The sequence below is a fragment of the Hippoglossus hippoglossus genome, chromosome 5, assembly GCF_009819705.1.
Source record: "Hippoglossus hippoglossus isolate fHipHip1 chromosome 5, fHipHip1.pri, whole genome shotgun sequence".
In the NCBI taxonomy this organism is placed as follows: Eukaryota; Metazoa; Chordata; class Actinopteri; order Pleuronectiformes; family Pleuronectidae; genus Hippoglossus; species Hippoglossus hippoglossus.
The window spans coordinates 19815652-19837374 of record NC_047155.1 but is presented as its reverse complement, the minus strand read 5'-3'; the positions used below and the strand labels follow the sequence as shown (position 1 = coordinate 19837374).

At 39.9% G+C, this 21723-nt stretch overlaps 2 protein-coding genes across 4 annotated transcripts; one reads left to right on the top strand and one right to left on the bottom strand.

Moving 5' to 3' along the window:
- Positions 1-186: 186 nt before the first annotated feature.
- Positions 187-15414, bottom strand: stx18 (syntaxin 18). Its single transcript, XM_034584860.1, has 11 exons — positions 15205-15414; positions 5512-5579; positions 3609-3724; positions 3377-3454; positions 3110-3176; positions 2887-2978; positions 2071-2165; positions 1616-1674; positions 1061-1130; positions 899-979; positions 187-762 (listed from the first exon to the last, which is right to left on the bottom strand). The coding sequence occupies exons 1-11, from the start codon at positions 15355-15357 to the stop codon at positions 667-669; spliced, it is 975 nt and encodes a 324-aa protein (XP_034440751.1). The 5' UTR covers positions 15358-15414; the 3' UTR covers positions 187-666.
- LOC117761181 (myb-related transcription factor, partner of profilin-like) lies at positions 15351-18346 on the top strand. Of its 3 annotated transcripts, none has more exons than XM_034584862.1 (4): positions 15351-15470; positions 15801-16104; positions 16295-16427; positions 16695-18346. In XM_034584862.1, the coding sequence occupies exons 2-4, from the start codon at positions 15807-15809 to the stop codon at positions 17080-17082; spliced, it is 819 nt and encodes a 272-aa protein (XP_034440753.1). In that variant the 5' UTR covers positions 15351-15470; positions 15801-15806; the 3' UTR covers positions 17083-18346. The 3 variants fall into 3 exon arrangements, with proteins under 3 accessions (XP_034440753.1, XP_034440754.1, XP_034440752.1); XM_034584863.1 differs by having other exon boundaries at positions 15418-15647; positions 15801-16095; positions 16292-16427; XM_034584861.1 differs by having other exon boundaries at positions 15418-15647.
- The last annotated feature ends 3377 nt before the right edge of the window (positions 18347-21723 follow it).

Sequence of the window (21723 nt, the reverse complement as noted above, 5' to 3'; positions counted from 1 at the left end):
TGCTGCTCTTCTCTTGATGTTATCTGAAGGCTTGACATGAATTTGAAATGTATTAACTCATAAAATGATGTCCTGAGGTTAAGAGACAGAATTTAATTAAGAATATTGCTCAGTTTTACTTGAATGTGAGTGTGTGTCAGTACAGTTATGCTGTGAGAGGTTTCAAATAAAGGCAAAACATTGTCAGTGGTTTGACAGTGATGTATAAATTAATGTCACAGACGGAAACAAATTCATGATCTATTTAAAGACATAACACATGAGAAGACACAAGTCTAAACAGTATCCTTTAGTGCACTTGTTTTTCAGTTAGATTAAAGCAGGAGCAGCCAATCAAACCATTATCATTCTTAAGAGGCAGACAAAGACAGAACATCCAATCATACAAATAATGATAGTGGATACAGTGCTCCCTACAAAGCTTGCCTTCACAGAAGTGCTTTCAAACACATTGACACTGCCTCCGTTTAGCACTGGACAAAGATAAACTGATAATTCGGATCGGGGAAGAGCAAACTTTCATCTCCACTTGACTGCACAATCTTCATCTTGGGAAACCGAACATTCAGTCTGAGTGTTGTCATCACTTGTTAATGAGATCACCAGTATGTGCCAGAGCAAGGCAGTTTCCCAGCATATCCACAAGAGTCCATGCTGGCAGCTGTGTTAGCTGTCATACCAGTCCAGAAAGAGGAGTGAGAAAGAGCACATGACGAGGAAGAAGAGGATCCATACCCGGAAGCCGGCGTTGTTTTTGATTGCCTTGGGATTGAAGAGAATACAGAAGAACATTATACATTTTTTTAAGACATTTTACAGATCAGATGTATAGAAATCAACCAAAGGAGTACATCATATTTATGAGTAGTACTCATGTTTTTAATCTAGTGAGTGTTACCTCTCGTATGTCTTCATTGCCTTCTTTCACGTTCTCCGTAGCTCCCACAACCAGCTGATGAATGTTGTCAATCTCTGATTCCTATCATGGAGAGTGAGAACGGTTTATGTGCAACTTATTCTCAAAAAACCATGTTAATGAAACGAAAGGTAGTCAGCTCACTTGGTGCAGCACTTTCTCAGCGAAGATCTCCTGAAGTCGAGAGATCTCCACCACCTTCCCCTCGATTTGCCTGATGCACACAAAAAATTAAGCATGAAACGTCCCATGAAAACAGTGTGCCTAGCAATTTTAAACCCCTCCAGATGACATCAATATTACTGGGGCAGGTCTGGTAATTTTCACCTCAGGACCTAAGGAATTTTGCCATCTGGAACAAACATGTCAGTGATTTTCTCTGGCTGCCATAGCAATAATTCCATCTGCAAACACCTATGTCCTTGGGTCATTTTAATCCTCTCTGGATCGACATCTGCTATTTCAAATAAGTGTTGTCTTGCTCACCTGGCATTTCAATCACTTGGGGCATGTAATTTAGTGGGAGGGACGTGAGGATGTGTAACAGCCACACTTAAGTGTCTCTGGATTACAGCAGTTAGATCCTAATAAATGATTTAACGTTCACAGAACAGAGTGAAATCACTGACCTGCCCTGAACACAGTTCACAACAAACTTATTAAAAAGGAAGGGGAACATGTTTGCTGAGGGAGTCTCACCTCACTTCATCCACCAGGTTGCTCATCTCACTCACCAACCTCTGGTTTTCCTGCTCAAACTAGACAGAAATACACAGCTGACACTTTCACGTCTTCATCAGTGACGCTTATGTAAATGTCAGATTTTAATGTAGTACAACAGGAACATCGGATATCTGAACATTTTAGGTGTCCAACAAAAAGACTGGATCAATTTAGGTGATTGTTTGTGTGACAATACACTGAAGTGATTGTGTTCTATTTCTATAATGACAAACACCTAAAAAACTAAGTTAGTCAGTTATCTGGACCTCTACTAATGTGATTCTCCTCCTCAGTAATGCACTAAATGTGTGAGTCCCTGTGCATTTAGATGTCATCTAATAATAGCTTTCCATTCCTCAACACCTGAATCGTATGGATCTATATATACTATATAACATAAATAATGAATGATGACATCTGAGGCGCTGTACCATCTGGATCTCCTCAGGAGAGAGCTCGTCCTCCACTCGGCCCTCCTCCCACAGGTGTTCCACTGTGTTGTCCAGGACCTCTGACACACTCTTTTCTACAGGAAGACAAACAGAGTGAAAACACTTGATGTAGCAACAAAAACTCCCAACGTTTTACTCAGTACTTCTTCACTGGGTTTATCTGAGTCACACATGAAGTCGCTAGTTCTCTGTGAAAGGGAAAATTTAGCTCAAAGTTGATTATTTAGATGGATTTGTTTAGATGTAGTCACTTTAGAGCAGCCAGTTTGGCTATTTATCTTCAGATGTTTTCTTTTTGGTCAAATCCTGATGGTTTGGATGACATAAAACCTGTAGAATTACAAGTTATTGAATGTGATTTAATCAGAGTCCCCACAATGGATCATCATGTGAAGTGACACAACACTTTATAATTACAGTTTGCAGATGAAACACACACACACATCTGTCCTGCTGTTCTTCAGATGGCTGTGAATATGAAACTAATGAAGTGGAACCATTTAACACAATTTAGGAGCTGGTGTAGATAAGATCCAAGTTAACATTGGCTGCTAATCTTAGCTGCTGAACAAACTGCTTCACAAAAATTCTTCCTATAATCAGTTTTAAAAAAGAGCGTTTCTTTGACCTGCACAGAACACAGGTATAACATTTTTTTTAAGGGGCATATATAGTAAACTAAATACACAAAATACCAAACCAGTGAAAAATATTAGACTACCCACACAAAATGTAGTAACAGGGCTGCTTGTACCAGAAATACAGTGGAGTGTTTCAGCTGACTCCCTGTCTTACCAGTACTTTCTTCCTTGACAGTTTTCTCCTCCGTGGGCTCCACCTCTCGCGCTTTCTCCACCCGACTGTGGTGTTCTGGTGCCAGTCTGGACCTGAAACCATGTGAATCAAGATGATTAATTGGCTTTTAAGGTCACTATAGTCCTAAAATGATTTAAAAAAATGTAAATAATGAATTTTGTGAATGAGGTATGCATAGATTTTAATAATTGCAAATACTCACAATCTCTTCTTGTCCACCATCCTCTTGACTCTGATTGCTCTCTGCTCAGAGTACAGCTTACACACTCCTTAGAGACAGAAGAGATGTGTACAACAGTGATACCACAGCAACCATCATCTCTTTCTTAAAATGTTAATGTTCTTTACGATACACAAATGGAACAAGTGCAAAATAGTTGTAGACTTGTCATATAGCAGGTTCTCTCTGGACTATTTTGATGCATCGACAGAGGACTGCACTAAATTGTAATGAGCTGCATGAACTCACCTCTCAGATACATTTCAATGAGGTCCAGTACTGCTCCTCTGTGCTCTTTGATCTGGGCTGATGTCACCTTCTTCTCCGCTACATCAACAACAACAACAACACATTCACTTACTAGTTTTCTCTTGATGTTTTGTAATTCAACACAGTTGAGTGCTGAGTTAAAAAAAATGAATAATCTGAACATATTCTATGTTTCATATAATATTTGAAAGCTAGTTCATTGGCTGCACACCTTCATTGCGTAGCAGCCTGATGGCTTCAGAGCAGGTTCTCATGAAGATCTGAGCGTCCTGGTCGATCTGATCTCGTTCACTGTCCGTCATGCGGGTCAGATCTGATGAGATGAGACTGTAGAACGCAAGAAAACAATCACAGTGGGTTTAAATACTTTGTATGCAAGTATCAAAAGCTGAACGATGAATTGAAAACCTAACAAAGACTGTATGTACCACAACTTCCTCCTCCCTTTACTAATAAAATCCGTCAACTACTTCATGTATTTCCTTTATTCTGATTCAAGGTCAGAGGCAGAGGCAGAGGCTGATCATACCAGGCCCTGAGCTCATGTTTTATCCCAATGAGAGGAAACTAAAACATTCTTGAATAGCTCAATCACACAGAGAGAACATGTGAACTCAACATAAGAAAGTGCATGACTAAGACTCAGATGCAGGTTGTTCCTGCTGTCAGGCCACAGTGTGCAGCTGAGACTGAATGTTTCCCTCTGGTGGACTGCTAAGACACAACAAGTAGGAACAGGGCACTGAGAAGCTGTGATGCTCCTCTGGTGCAAAGCTGGTTTCAGTTGGTTAGACTTCATTTTGAATAAGTGTGACTGGATTAAGTATTTCTTGCGTAAGGTATCACTGTTCATGCAAACACCTAAAGGGATAATGTTAAACTAGAGGTGAAACAAGAAGCCGATCAGCAGGAAATCAACAACTTATCATGTCTTTTTGTTTGTTTGTTTGTTTGTAAGCAGACTTACTCAAAAAATACACAACTGATTTCCATGACATTTTGTGCAGGAGTGGAGAATGACCGAAGGAAGAACACATTAAAATTTGGAACAATCCAGATAAACAGCCAGATCCAAGATTTTCCCCCCACTTTCTTTAACATGGTGAGATAGGGCGATAGGCTTGACAGAGGTACATGCTCTCGGAGTGCTCCTCTAGTTTCATATTGAACTGTTTTTTCAATTATTTTTCTATCAAAATGCTAAACATTTTCTTGGGCCAGCTTCTTGAGTGTGAACGTTTGCCATTTTTCCCAGGTTCATGTCTTGATATATTTCGTCTGTTGTTTGCAGAGAACAATCTATCTGAAGACGTGACCTTGGACTCTGGGAATATGTGTTGCTCCCATCTATTTTAGAGTTATCATCCGTGAGGCTTTTACTATAATTAGCCATTATTTATTCATGCTTGGACTGAAATTGTGGCCATTATTCTGTCTGGCTAAGTCAAATGATGTAGAGGAAAATGGAGGATGAGGCTGAACGTAGACACACCAGTGACGGCATCTTGATGGATTTTCCCAGGACTAAATACGACTCAACTCCACCCCTCAGCATCTCTAATGTTGAGTTAATGTGTTCTGTAGAGACTTTATCAACAAGCCTAACTAAACATGGGCTCCTCCACACACACCCACACCTACAGAACACAGAAAGGGCCTTGGAGAGAGGAAAGCCTGGATTAGTCCCAGGGCGTGATTTGTTCTCCACTTGGTTGCAGCTCAATTATTCCAGACAATTAGACTGGAGCCTGCCGCTACAGACCACCCTGCTCGCTGCTGACCTCGTGCCAGTAGCAAGGCCCTGCAGCGCACGCACGCACGCACGCACGCGCGCGCACACACACACACACACACACACACACACACACACACACACACACACACACACACACACACACACACACACACACACACACACACACACACACACACACACACACACACACACACACACACACACACACACACACACACACACACACACACACACACATTAAGAGCCCCATCATAACCCTGACCTCAAAGTGCTTGTCCCTTTCTCTGCAGCATCGGTAGGTTTTCCTACTGTCGTTGTGGATTGTGGTGGATGACAGTGACTTTTTGGAAATGCTTACCTTCCAGCGCTCACATAATCTTTCCTGTGTTGCAGCAGAAAGTCTTTGAGCTTGGTGATGTTCACGATCTGCCAAGATAAAGTGATAAAAAGCATTAGTTGACTTCATTACCTTCATGTCAACGGGTCTCTTTAACTGTGATGTTTCGGTTGCTCCTTCAAATATGTAAACCCTGTAAACACAGCTTAAGAAAGAGTTTTAAGACATGTACCAGGAAACCATTTTCTCCAAACTACATTTAGACAGAGCCAGAGTAAATGTAGAAATTTGTATTTATTGGACGACAGGCGACTACTGTCTGTCTATCTCTGAATTCTCAATATTTACTTTTACAATTCATCAAGTCTGTGACATACAGAAATCAAACCAGCAATTTCCTCCTCAAACAGCTCTCATAAATACAAGTGCATACAGAGCACTGACAGAGCGGTCTCTAATAAGCTTTAAATTCACGATCTGCTACTATTTATCACTGAGAAAATGTCCAAGTGTATGTGTGCACAGGAAAACCAGAGGAAACTTGCTTCAATCCAATATTTGCTCCTGTAATTTGGTCAAATATTAAAAAAGAACAAATTGCTTCCCTGTCCACAGAGCGGTGCTGGCAGAGAACGAGTGGGTGTGAACACAGCCGGCTCTGTGAGATCCAGAGGAGGACAGGACGGAGACAAGCCCGAGACTGAGAAATGACACAATGAGTTTGACTGTGACAGCGACCTCAGAGCGTAGGAGATTATTTTGATAGCATAATGACGCTGTCTTCGGCCTTCAGCCTTTTCACTCTAACAACCTCAATTATCAAATTGCCCTGGCTGTGAGGAGCAACCTGGCACCAGCCGTCTAATAATGTCTCTAAACATTCACTCCCAGCGTCACGGTGACCTGAGGCGCTGTTTTATTTGAGCTGACGTTTGAAAAAAAATGACTATTTCTTCTATGCAGAGCAAAGGTGTCAAGATAAACAGAGCAGGGCAATTTGTTCGAAACCAAGCTCTCCCTTCTCTGGTTTGGAAGAAACCTCAGTGGCGTAAGACACTGCTGTGGGGCACAAGCTCAGGCACGTCGACCCTTGTAATAATACAATTATTAGAGGTCAAGAGTTAATTGTTGTTCAGAGCAGTTGAGCTTAGCGAGGGGGGTTCAGGGGAGAACAGAACCTTTCTTATGGTTCAAGTCTTTCCAAACATTGAACGTTATGTAGTGTCTCAGTGAATTAGAGAACTTTGATTGAGCTCCTATGAGTCCGACACTTATTGTATATCCAGTGGATAACTTGTTTTTTAAAATGTACTTGGGTTGGAAAGAATGGACAATCTTGCAGCATGCAAATATGCATCTTAAGCTGCTTTCAGACATGCACTGGACTCCGCAGTTCCTCCAAGTTTCCCCCAGTCGGGGTTGCATGTGAACGAAAGTGTGAGACGCTCCAGAGTTTCTAATGACTTCTCTCTAATGTCTGGCCTCCAAGAATAAAGTCCATAGAAATCCAGGAGATCCCATCAGAAACTATTATCACAATAGAAATACAAGTTTTTTTCCTAACAATTTTAAGTAAACAATTGTTGTATATTTTTATATATTTTTTCCTTTTAGTTTCCTATGATAATAATCTGGATATCTTTGGGATTTACACTAGATCAGACAAAAACAAGAAACCGACATTGATCTCTTAGTGATTTATATAAAGAGATTTTTGAATTTGCTGACAGGTCTTTAAATGTTAAAGATGCAGTATGGTCATAACGTGATGTTATAAGTTCTTCAACTCCCAATTCTCAAGCATTAAATCGTTATTTATAAACCAGGAAAGCTGCGATGTTTTTGCCCTTTTTTTCTGGACTATCCATGACCTGCCACAAAGTGAAACACGATTAGCACTTGGCTTCAGTCTTTTATTTGTGTACAAGCTAGTGTATTTATCTGAATAACTGTGTTTATGGTACTACACCTTTTTGACCAGCAGGCAGAGCTAAATCCACAGCATTAGAAGATGCTGGTTTAGAGCTCAACCCAGTGAGTTCATGTGTATGTTTGTCTGTGTGATGTGGGGGTGCGAGGGAGCGTCAAGAGTGCTGCTCTGGGGGTTGAGCTGTCTCCTGTGTGTATACATTGGGGCTCAGATTCCCAGCACAACCTCAAGGGTTTGCAGGGGGTCAGAGGGATCAATTGCTCTTGTAACTTAAGACCCTAAAGAGCAAGTAATTCCTCAACAATGAGGAAGAGGGTGGCCTTGTGCATACGGCTCACCGCCGTGTGTGTGTAGGTATATGCGAGTGTGTGCGCACACAGACGACATAGGTGTGTGTGTGTGTGTGTGTGTGTGTGTGTGTGTGTGTGTGTGTGTTTGTGTGTGTGTGTTTGTGTGTGTGAGGCAGAGCTCGCAGCGAAGGCAGGAGGAGACAGTCTGCCGGGCTACATCTAATCTCGTCATCATCAAAGACCCCCACTTTACCTCCTCACTTTCTCCTTCCCCCTGCTTCCCTCCAGCCCCGACTGAGCCCAAACAAACCATCAGGGGGGATTATTATGAGGAAGAAAAGAGAAAAGGCTTAGCTTGCAGATTTCTAAAGAGCTTGGATGGCTCTTTGTTTTGCTAAATCCAGGTAACTGACAGAATTTGATGATGGCTGCCCTGCTTGTGTTTAAGTCCCTGTGTGTCCTGACCGAGGGCGATCCACACTGACGCCATGCTATGTTGTGTTTAGGTATGTGGGCCTGATACATAAAGGATGTTTCAGTGGAGAAGACTGCGCCGCATGTTGATTTTATTATCATGTTTATGTCTGACTCTCTAATGGGCTCAGTTTTGTCTTCTTGTGTCTATTCGCAGTTCGAGAGCTTCACTCAGCTCTATAAACAAAAAGCACCAGCAAACAACGCTTTTAAGATGATCCCTGAACTGAATCATTGACCTTTTTTGATAGGTTTATAACGCGTTTCAGATTTTTACTTGATTAGTCATTTTGAGTCAAAACTGTATAAGCAGCTATAATACACAACAGTCTTAGTATTCAGTTGTGATCATGCAGGTAGGTTCATGCATCGATAAAAAATGTCAAATTACAAAACCTAGATTGTGCACTTATTGTTGTGTTGTGTGCAGTGTGAATGATGCTGCTGAGGCTCAGTGAGTAGTATTGTGTTGGCGACATCCCGACAGAGACGGGGCTTGTCGTCTGTTTTGGTCAAATTTAAATTAAAACTACAAATGTGCATTTTGAAGCAACCACATCACATTTCAGTATCAAACACATTATTGTCTGTGTCACATTTAACTATGAAAAATCTGGGCATCACAGTGGACAGAAGAAATAAATAAGCACAAAGGCAATGTTGTCTGTGTGAAGGGAAGAAGGGACAACTAGTGATGGGTCAGCATCAGATAGATTATTGCAGATATTTAGAAAAATGGAAGCACCTAAAAATGTAAACTGCATGTTAAATTTAAGTAATCATTTGCAAGTATCCTGTGGTCCATGTGATATATTCTATAGAGCAAATTTTCTTTAAAGGAACCTGATTATGTAATACTGCAAGAGTACTGTTTGTGATTCCTGCTGTGTGTTTCTGAATAATCTGAACATGTTTCATAAGCATCGTTACCTTTCTTCTTCTCACTCAGTGTTTACAGAAAGCAGAGTCAGAGGTGCCTGCATGTTGCTTGGATTAACACCATGATACAATAATTGATTTATCCTGACAGCCTAATACACATCAAGCCTCACTTCCAATTCTAAAGTGTAAAATCCAAAATTACACCCACACCTCGGATTGAATTTGGGAAAGTGTTTCTGAAAGGTTTTCCAGTGTTTCATCCGACAACTGGTTTTGATTTCTTTCTAGTAATTTGACCAGTATGTTTTCAGCATTGTTTTATCCCATTTTCAGAAAAAAATAATGGAATCATGATACCAATAAAAAAAAAAACCTAACCTGTGGGGTGGTCACCCAGATCTGTGAGATATACATCCCATACAACCTAGTATCAAATATTCCTACAGATGATAATAATATATGCTAAGCACAAAGTACTTGAAGTGTCTTAAGCTTTAATTTAGAGGAATAAAAAAATAGATCTAATAGAATTGATTCAATAAAAGAACCAAAAGTTAAAACCAGGATGGGTCACAGAGACCATATAATCCCATAACTTGTTGTGGAATGTAAAATGTACTAAATTACATCTTGTAAAGTAAACAGCAGAAATGAATATGAATTTGAAAATTGATCTTTGCTATATATCATAGATACTCCATTTGTAATGAAAGTTTTAAAAAGAAAAACAGTTTCTCTCGACTCCAAATTGGACTGAATCACGGAGCACAGAGTCTGTTAATCTTGTGTACTATCAGTGTGTAAATGAGTATCATAGATTTTTTTTTTTAATCATTTAAAGAATTTGAAGAACGATTATCAAAGGGTGTACGTGTGGAAACAACAGACTTCTCAGCTGAGTGGATGACTGACGGAGAATATTGCCAGACTCAACCTCTTGAGGAAGAAAAAATGAGGACCTGGACAGTTTGCGCCTCTGAGGCAGTAAACAAACCTCTTATTCTGTCGACCTTTGCCTTAAACAGTGTGTTTGATCTACTGTAGATGACGGATGACAGTGAAGTGAGAAGCCAAACAATACGTAATGTTTGCTGTTATTAGTTAGTTACTCAAACAACAGCATCACTTGAACTATTCAACATCAGTGTGAAATAACAATACATAATTAATACTCAATGCTCTCTTGCACGGACATCCTAATCTATAAGAAAAAGGCACCCTGGTGTCCTTAGGAGATGTCATCTGTTTTAGATGAGTACACATCTGTTGTAGTTTCATGGTTCAGACTCTCAGTGTTTTGGAGTGTCAGGGTCAAGTATGCAGCCTGCTGTCATCTGCATTGGTAGTATTTCAGCGATTGTAAATCACAATAACTGAGATTTGTCCAACAACAGAGCCTTACAACATTCTTTAAAAAGTTTCCACAGCTGCTGCTGTAGTCTTGCTTCATGTTTTAATGTTTAAATAGAGTCTTCATCTATTGTGTTCAACATTACTTTTTGTTCTGCTTAAACTATTTATTCTGCGGGGAATCTGGTGTCCATCTCGTGATTTAGCGTTTGACACACATCTGTAAATCTGTGTTTCACCACTTTCTTCCTCTTTTATTTTCAATTTCATGAATCATGCAACAAGAAAACACTGTTGCACGCAGCGAAACAAAATCAAGATTGTGCTTGGGCCTGACAGCAGATGCCTCAGAATTCAATTTGCCTGGCTTTCGTGGGAAAACAGTGCAGAGATTAGGCCAACTGGTAAAGAGACCATTTAGCAGCATGTTCATCTCAGGGTGATCCCCGCAGATCACTTCCCCATGGCTAAAGTGCCGACTCAACATAGAGCCGGTTTAGACAGCTGTATGTGAGCATGTATTTGCCTGTGTGCCATTATAGTTTGTGACTTGAAACATTAAAGAGGAAACTTAATACACTGAAGAGATTCAACAGCTTCTCCTATTCAGGCCTGATTTTGAAATAAATAACACACTTTCATACAGTTTGCCAAACAATAAGACTTTAGTCAGACCTCATGTTGACTCATGACAACAATGTTGTATTATACTCATAATTTAATACATGAATGATTGTTTTCCATTCTCTTAAATATTTGTTGGATGTGTACTGTACACATATGTGAATATTCAAATAGGTTAATTTTAGTAACAGTACTTACAGCCATTTATGGCTTTTTATTCTTGATAAAAAACGTTATTGTAAGATTACGCCAGAAAAAATATTCAAGAGAAAAGGACAAATTTCTTTCTAGACCCATAATTTCCCTAAAAGTTATATACATGTCGTTTTTCAGCTTTTCCACCATGACCTATTAAATACAACACATTTGCAAATAAGTCCCTGTTCCATCTGAATGACAAAACAAAAAATATCCACATCATTAATTTAACACATCCCAGTTTTACTGGGGAAAAAAAGTCATGTTCATTGTCTGACATTATGCGGTTCGATAGAGTATGACCAAAACATGACTTTATTGAAATTCCAAATGTTTAAAATAACATTATGGGCTTGGAAACTTGATAATTTCTAACAGAAATTTTGAGTAAAGCAGTTTGTGTATATTTAAACTGTTGGTTTGAGAATAAATAGGGATATTAGTTCAATGTGCTAAATGGTCAGAGGGAACAAGTCCTTTTCCAACAGCACAAAATACTTTGAAACTTTTAATGGCTTACAAGAAAACACTGTGAGAGGGAGCCAATTTTGGAATACCAACACTAAAGGCACAGTTGGGAGCCCAGCACTATTTTCTACACACAATTTTACAATTTCAGAGTGACCCCCTTCATTTAAAATGGAAAAGGGCAGCATGCTATGGAGAGAGAAGAGGTGGTGCGGTGAAATGGAGATCCCAGTGCCCCAAACCGACCCCTATGAGGTAAAAGATTCCCCAGACCAAACCCCACCCTGCAAACACTGGCCCTCTTATTAGTCAATCAAGCCCTTTTTTGCATTGCTTTGAAAGAAGCTACATTTCCTTTCTCATGGCGCATGAGTGGAAAAAAGCCTCACTGGACCACTGTGTATTTGTCAACTTTGATGTTTTCTTTCTAAATTTGTGAAGCTTCAGTGGGAACTTGGAGAGTTATGCATGTCAGGGCACTCACATCTGTTGTGCATTAGGTGCCGGCCGTCAACATTGTTACTGGGGACCTAATTTAATATTTTCTTTGTTTTGATCTTCCACCTTTAATCACTGGCTCTTGGGAAGATCGGCTTTCCCCAAGAAATTGCTCGAGAGCCGAAAGAAAATGTTATTGCAGCGTGTTTATGGAATCATACATGTAAAGAGGGGACTCGCACAAAAAAAGCTGCCTATGTCAGGCTGTAAAGAGAGAAGAATGGTTACTTGAGCTGGGGGAGATGTGGGTGAAAACCGCGACATAACTGTAAGCAGTCAGGACATTCCAAACTCGCAATTTCAATTTCTACAAAAGCTGCTTTACGAGGACCATTTGAGATGATATCTGCAGTGCGATGGAGACAGCGGCGGGGGGGAGGAGAGCTGAGGGCAGGAACCACAGGATAGGTTTTGGTTTCTTTTGATTCAGCATCAGTGCTTTTATTAAACCACCAGTTCTAATATCAATGTTTCAGGACATAACAAAAAGCTGGTTGTGCAGAGCTGCTGAGACTGGGCTCAAGTTTGCCTCAGACTGATTGTTGGAGACATCAGGTAAAACATCCTGACTCTCGGAGGGAAACGTAAAGTGGTTCTTCAAGGTGACTTTGAAGAGGTTTGTGTTCATGATATTCATGTTAGGCCAACGACTCTTAGCTGTATAAGCAACACTCGTGACATGGAGGGAAGCCTTTGTGTTGCCAACGGTAACTGCCAACCATTGATGATGTCTCTGTACTTCAGTGGAAGAATAACATTTGAGATGTTTCCTGAGCTAATTTAATGCCAATGTTGCCTTTCCTGCCAAGTTTCTAAGTTCAGTGTCCCATTACACGAGTTTAAACTCGTTAAACTTGTTTTCACCAATATATTTAAGCTTATGTGATATTTCCTACAATTAAATCAAGATTAGTTAAGCATAGTTAAGTTAAAAGAGGCACTGGGATCAGAATTTCCTTGCTGTAATGTAATTACAACCTGAAGTTGAACATCTCTCTAGTGAACCACTTTATTAATTAGAGCAGGATATCATATCATCATCCATCACATTGGTTCATTTTCTGCATTACTTTTAAACCCAGACCTGTTGGTGTCAGATCTCAAGCAGAGCAGTTGATCTGCTCATCCATTTGAAGGAGCCTTTAATCAGTCAGCAGTAAACTGTGCCAGAGATGCAGAAATACCTACCGAGACATTAGATTAATTACTAAAAGACCAAATGACAATTATTCAGGCTGAGGTCCTTTTGCTAAATGTGATTTAGAGCCTTATGCCACTGTTGCAGGGTTCCCACACCTTCATAAACATCAACTTCAAGAACATTTCTAGGACTTCCAGGCCCAATTTCCTCAGATTAAAGAATTCTACATGGCACAGTTTGAGACATGGATCAAGGTTAATAAATGTTATAACACTAAAGCTGTTTTCAGACATGAATTCCGGGAAATGTCCAAACAGAGTTTGGAAATTCTCCGGATTTTGCCTTTCACAGGTAAGGACACAGCAGGATATTCTCCAGAGACACATTCACAACAACATGGAAGTGTTCAGGTGAGGGGTTGAGGGCATGCAGGAGGCAGGACGTAACATATGAATTCTGTTGCAGAGATCATGTGTTTTGGTTTGGCACATTGACACTGGCATCAATGTCCTACTAGAGTCTTGTTGCCTTCCAAGTTGACATCTTCTTCTGTGTTGCCTACGTGTATGGCACGTTTTACGGTGAATCCTCTGGATAATCTCCTGCTGTATTCTCACATGGGCTCATTCGGACAGTAACATGAATTTTTACTAGGTGGCCGACAGGAGGAACTCCAGAGAATGTCTGCAACACTGACTCGGACAGTTGCGTTCTTACATACAGCTCCCCCTTATCATTTCATTAGCTTATCCGGAGTTCAGTGCAGTACTGAAAGCAGCTTAAGATTTTTTAGCTCATACAGAGTACTATTTAAAGGCTTGAATGTGTGAAAACTACAAAGTCACTTATGTGTGCTATGTTTCAGTGATGTCAGATTGAAATGGCAGAATAAAAAGCAGACTGTGGTCTCTTACACACACACACACAAACACACAGACAGCAACACATAGCCTCTTGCTGACATTATGCCACGACTTTAATTTAAACTTTTCCACAGACTATATCAATTCAAGCACTTTCAATTACCGATTGAGGAGCCACCCTGCAAGATGAGTTAGAGTGACAGGAAGAGTGTATTAACAGCAGACATGATGATCCAGCCTGATAGTTGTGCAGGTAATATCTGTGGGGAAAGTATGAGGATGTTTTTCAGGCAGAGCAGTACTCACTCAAAGAGCTTCCCTCTCATTAAAATCGAAATATTTGATTGCATAAAAATAAGCTGTGTTAAATTACAAAATTGGTTCATGATAAACACAGTGAGCTTTATTCATTGCTGCACTTTGTCTTCTTTAACAATGGAATCAAAATTTGCTACGTTACTTTTAGTTTTGTTATTATATACATGTTGACTTGGCAGGAGTTATTATCATAGTGGACACACTGTAAACATGGACAAGACCATAAGGTTAGTATTTCTCCTGTGTAAAGCTGTGTCACCGTTTCTTGAACATTATCATAGAAATAATCTCTTAACGAGGCCATAACAGTTTGAAATTAGGTTTAATTACGTTTTGACATCTTCTTACACTGGACCAGATTAAAACATCTGTTCACTTCGGTTAAACCTGGACCAGATGATGATGATCGTGGTTAGGTTTGACAGATATGATGTCTGAGTTGGGTGCAGACAAATCTGTCAACTGTCAGATGCCTCTTTAGCCAAGTGTCTATCTCTCCATGTGTTTGAGTGCATCAGACACAGTTTAAAATAACTAAACGCTACATTTTAATTCAACATTGTTTTTACAAGACAGTAACTTGTGTTAAAACATCCCTGCTGTCATCAACTGTGAAGTCAGGGTCGGTGCTAGGCTGCTAGCCCTGTTAGCTAAAGCTAACTCGGGGGAAACACTCACCACTTCCTTCGCCTTCGGAGAGAAGCCGCTCTTTGTCCTGGTCCGCCGGAAAATCTCATCTTTCGTGGAGTCGAAGCCGACTCCTATCGCCTTGTTCCTGGTTTTCACTGTCTTCACACTGGCTTTAAACAGACTAGTTATATCCACAGCCATGATGTCCCGGGCAGCTGTAAACAAACTGACACGTCACCGGCAGAGGACGTCATCATCCTGCGACCCGGAGTTTTCCCTGAGACGGAGAAGAAAGCCTTACGTTTTACCTTAAGGTTTTATTAAGATTTATTCATAATAGCGTCGTTTGTGCTTCATATTATTCACATCTTACAAGAGCCTGGACTGATAACAGATCACTCCTCGACCTGATTCAGCTCCAGGCAGCGAAAATGTTCAAATTTCCAAAAAATCTCTTAAATATAATAACTTAAGTTGGAAGAGACTCAAGTGTAAGTTTTTTCTGTGCAGTCAGGTGATCATGTTGAACAGCTCAGTTCAACAGAGTCATGCTGACATTTCTAATTGATATTAATGTGCTGCAAGGATGTGCAATTTTTTTTATTTAATCCATCATATAATCAATATGTGTGAATATCTTTCAGATAAAAATGCCTCTACAACTTCTTGAGGGGATGACCAGCAGGAAAAGAAGACCTAACTGGACCGACCAGGAGTGTCTCCTTCTCGCCCAGTTAATGCAGGAGAGGAGGGAGGTAATCAGAGGGAAGTGCAGCACCGGAATATCAGTACAAGACAAGAGACAAGCCTGGGAGGACATCACCCAAGCCATCAACACCGCATTTCCACAGATTCAGCGAACAGTGTCGGACTGCAACAAAAAGTGGGAAAATCTGCTGGCAAAGTCGAGGGAGGAGATCAAACGACAGAGAAGGCAAGCGGATACAGGTGATGGAAATCTGCCCTTCAATGCCTATAACTCATAATACCAGTGTTAAATCTGCAATCTGAGACTACCAAAGTCAAGAGGGTTTTTAAGAGTTAAAAGATATAACACATTTGCAAATTCCAAATCTCTATTTATATGTTGAATTTATTAAATGTGTTATTAATGAATGCATACCTTTTCTATCAACAGATGAAGGCATGTCCCTTGAAGAATTCAGCACTGTGACCCAAATAGTGATTTCTGTGATGAACCTCTCAGATATGCTGCAGCAAGATCGAGAGGACTCTTCAGTGTCAGACTTTGTGGAAACTCCTCAAAACAGGTAAAACATTTGTTATATTTGTGGCTTGTCTCGTGTGCTCAGGTACTGTGCCAAAGTTACTTGTAATTTGTCACTGTATCTTGAATCTGGCCAAATTTAACCTTAACCTCGAATGGCACTCAGTAGAGTGCATACCTCTGCAAAGTCCCAACAGCCCCTAAAGGAAACCCTATTTCAATTCACTAGATCCAGATTTTAGCCTCCTTTTTGGAGGTAACTATGCACGTGGTTGGAGATGTGAGAAATTGTGTCTTTCCCCCATTTCAGCTGTGATCAAAATGGAAACGACCACAGAAGTGATGAAGGTTTCCCAAACAAACGTCCACTGACAGACCACGAGTTCCTCTCCTATCCACATCCATCCACTTCTCCAGCAGAGCAGAAATTTTCTGCTTTTACAAATATTCCTAAATCCCTTGCAGTACAGTTCAGTAGTCCCCATGCGGCCATCTTTACTGCCTCTGGAGAACACTCGTATACTCCTGGCTCTGCTTCTCCAACCTCAGTGCACTGCACAGCTCTGCAAGAACGAATGGATTTGGAAATGTCTGTGCTGCGAAGACAAGAGGCTGTCCTCAAGCTGCAAGAGGAATATTACACGCTAAAAATTAAGCTGATGAAAAATAAAATGGAAGAGCCACTCGAAAAGGACTAACACAATTGTAGCAAACTCAGTTGCAGACTTATGTGACTGTCGCCTGTGAAATGTGGCTCGTGGAAATCCAATGAGTGTTATGATTTGTCAGTTTTATAGATTAAATCTGTAATGTTTTGTGTAGCAGAGAGAAGGGAAACACCAAAAACACTTTATTCAGGGTGAAGACTCATTCCATATTCCGCTGTTGTGAAACTCTCATCAGGTTTGTCCCATTATGCTGAATAATAATCTTCATGTGACCTGATCTGTTGGTAACAGGTCAAATAAAAGTCTGAGGATATTCTGCATCCACCAAGTTATATGTTGTTCTGTTTCCAAATGAATGTGTTTTTCAATGACTCAGATTGTATTCAATATTTATTCCTGTACGGGTCAAAACAGTATTGTCTTTCCTGTCTGTCTATCTGTCTGTACAGAGCTCCCAGTGTTGTGAGGATGTTTGAGTGAGGAAATGATTTTTGTGTTTTTTCTTCAGTGATGTCTTTAGGAGAAAGTATGTTTTATGACTGACTGTCCAATCTAACACTGTTATACATCATTAAATCTGTAGCACAATGAAAGTATAGGGATTCATAATGTATTGCCTTACATTATTACCACTTTAGTGTCATATTGAGAAAAGAAAATTACTGCAGAATTATAAAATCAAAACTGTACCGAGTCCTTTGTATTTGATTAAACAAATGTGACCATCTAGAGTGAATTTTGGTCCAATGTAAATCAGTTGTTGCTTGAATACATGAGTAAGTTTGTATTGGAAACACAGAGCAGCTTTTGATTAAAGCTTACGTCATAAGTGTGATATATGAGCTTACCATCCATCTATGTTGACAGATGACGTATTAATAAATAGGCTATATACAGTAACTGTAGAATTTCACATACTAAATTGTGTAATTCTTGAAATTGATTTATATTTTGTAGAAAGCATAATTTGTGTTTTTCCTGGCCTGAAATTCCAATTCATTCTAGTAGCTTTACACTGTGAGACATTTTGTTTATTTACTGATTCCTGCCATTTACTCCTAAGTGCAAATTTGAAAGCTGTAAATGTTTGACATATACCAATAAACATATTTATGAAAATTTAACTTGATCCTGCCAGTGAGAGTAAATCCAAACTAATGTCCTGTCTAGACAAATGTAGTTATTTGTGCGTAATATTCCTCATAAATCCATTTATTTGTAAGTGACTGGCGTTGGCACTCAGATGTAAGTGGTGGGGGCCCAGAGTGTTGAATAAAAGTCTGTGATTTGCTGTGTGGTTTGCTCATTTCCTTTGTTAGTGTTGTGCCAGACTGTGTTACAGCTGAGTGCTGGGACTGTCTCTCCGTTTCTGCCGCCTCAGCATTAAGTCCTCATCATTTGTTTTTTCATTCACTCTTTCAGCTTTGACTGTGGAAAGAGAGCAGCTATTCAGGGACCAAGGTTATTGGCTCAAACTGAGGCATGATTGCCCTTTTGATACCTAATGTGTTGATGTGAGCTAACCGAGCATTAAAGTTTCCTAGCTTTTATCTTACCACGGGATAAAACACATTATAACTATAACAGCTTGCTGCAAGCATGTACTGTACTGGGCTTGAATGGGAAATAGGATAACTGGCATTAAAAGATTTGTATCTCCCTATGTTCAGTTTTTTACCTGAACATTGGTAACTTTAGTTTGACTCTTTACATTTACATGAAACATGAGAAACTTAGTTATTTATAACTTATTCATAATAAGACCGTATCCATGTTTCTGAAGACGTTCAACATGTTCCTCCAAAGGTCCAATCACACAAGTCCACACACTGTTTTGCATCATATACTGAAAAACTAACATTCATCAGGTCACTCTCATTCTCTGAATCAGTGGTTCCCAACATTTGTCTGCTGCAGCAAACCTCACATCCATTTCAGATGAGGACTTATTTTATCTGCACTATTTAAACATGTCCATACGGATTAAGTATACACTGAATCTCAATGCTTACATTTATATACATAACCAAAGTACAGCCATAAATATTCAGTTTAGATCAACTCAATTTAAACAGCTTTATGTTTAGCTAACTGCTTCATTAGCTTTACAATAGTTCATTCATCACAATGTCAAACCATTATAGCCAGTACGTTAAGCTAACTTTTTTTTGTGAAGCATGAAGTGTGTGTAGAGAGTGGGGGTGCCCCTTAGCTACTTATTTCAACTGTTTATCGTTAACATTGAGCTGTTTCTACTGTTTATAGACTCTTTTAGCCAACTTTTATATATTATAAAGTATCATTTCTAGATCTTTTACCAATCCATTTCAACTTTTTGTCTATTCTAACCATTTATCCATTTACCTGCTATCTTTTCTTGTAAGTTTTCTCACGCTCTTTCAATTGCAGGAATTGTTAGGTTTGAATAGACATTTTCAAATCAAATACACTTTAATATTCCCATGGGGAAATTTGTCTTGGGCCAAAATGCTACAGCAGCTGCAGAACATTACATTGTACAAAAACAAAAAATACAGTACACAAGGACATATCATGTATGACCCTGAATAATAATGCAAAATAATGTGAGTTGAATATTGCAACTGCCATAAGAGATGAAAAAATCATTAAAACTTGGACCACACAGTAGAACTAGAGCTCTGAGTTGGAGAAGGGGACAGGCAGTGATCAGGCCAGGATCACTGGTAGAGAGCCAGACCGGCAGCAGGACACATAACAGGACTATCGGAGCAGAGTTTGAGGCCGCGATAATCTCTATAAAGGGATTCTACATGTGAATATGCAGAATCTTTGGGGCGAGGGACAAGATTTTGGGGCCGGAAGCTTTCTGTTCGAGCAGTTATTAGTTGCCCACAGGTAAACAGTCCGTGTGGAGAGCAAAAACAAATTGACCAAATCGGTTATTTTTATTTTATCTTCATTCACATGCAGATAGCTGTTAATAGAGATTAACCAAAATGTTGTGTGGACGTAAAGAAAGCGACACTAAGTACCCCCAAATATTGGCCGTTGCACACAGAGGCTAATTCGTCGTTCAACATTTGCCAATGGGTTCTGAGATTGAGGCCGAGCAGACTGATAGAGGATCTTGAGCTGGTGTAAGATGGATCAGCCATATATAGAAACATGCTGCAAGTAGCAAAGACAAAGCAGAAGAGATGAATCTGAACCCGACTTTTGAAGTTTGGGAAGTTGGTTACTGATCAGTGGTGCTGGAAAATGATTTATAATATGTCACTATAGCATTGAACAACAAGCTGTGCATGTAGCTCCTCTGTGCTACTTGTGGTGCATTTGTTTTTGGTGCATTTCCTTGTTATGTTTTGTGCAGTTGTAGCGCATGTGTTGAATTAAATAAAAATTTGTTACTTGTGCATTGTATATTTGCATGTGTTTTCTTCGGTCGCAGTGCGTTGAACTCTCTCAGCCGCTGTACATTCCTAGATACGATCTATCCCTATACGAAGCGTCAGTGATGGTATCCATTCCTCCCGTCTGTGACAGATGAGCCATGTTTTGGAGTATCCTCTGGGCAGTCCACTTAACTGTCTGAAAAGGAACCCCTTAATCTCCACTTTCTCTTTGTTTGGACTATTATCAGACCTGTCAGTCCTGGCTGCTTTATCTTCATAGAACTCATCTATTGGCTGTTTGACGTTGGCTTAATTCTATCAAAGGCCCTTATCTCTGCTTTGCCTGGGGATGCATCCTTCCTCTGACTCGCTAGAACAGTCCTGGCTCTGATAAGAGGATCACTTATTAGGGTGAATAACTCTGTTTGGTGTAAGGGCTTTTTAATACATGTTGTGGCTCATTGGGCTTACGTTTTCCTCTTGTGTTTTGCCTGGTTCAAGTCCATCAGTGTGCTTTTTCTCTATATGGGCTGTTTATTAATAGGTTGTATTCTGAAACCTGGGCTAATGACACAACGCTATCCCATCAGCCACTGCTGATCCAGATCTGAGATTGTCCCCTTTGATGGCAGTTAGCCTTCTCTGTCTTTTGGCAGTAGTCACTTGAAGCAGTCTGAAGGAATGTTATGCATCTTGATCTGATGAAGAGCAATTACATGGGAGGGAGCAGTTGCCTTTGAGGTGGAAGCTTACCTGCCACACCCTGCAGGCTTACAAATAAGCCTCTGGACACAACCCAAATCTGTGAGAATGGTCCATTTTCTTCTTGTCCTTTTCCTTGTCACATATAGTCTGACAAGATCTGACAGGTGGGGGTAGAGAGGGAAGCATTTGCCAAGGCGCTAAATTAACTCATCTAGTTTGTTTTGGTTGGCATTATTCAACAAGACAAATAGAAGAAGCCTTTTTAGAGCCAGGAAGAAAAGATATTTGGAGCTGCTGCCAGAATAGATGTTTGACTCATGTCCAAGTCATCTGAGTTTCTGTCTTTGCCTCATGATGTCATATTAAGTAAGTGAACAATAACAATTAAAGATTACTATTTCAAGTTACTGTCAAACAAAGGGTGATCAGATAGATAATGTCATTATTTTAATATAGACTGGATGAGAGTGTGTAAACATGACTATATGCAGATGTGTGTGTGTGTGACTGTGGGAAAAAGAATGGGGTCTTGTGTGCATCCACACACATTATCTCTGGGTTCTGTTCTCTTTACATGAGTTTGCATGTCTGA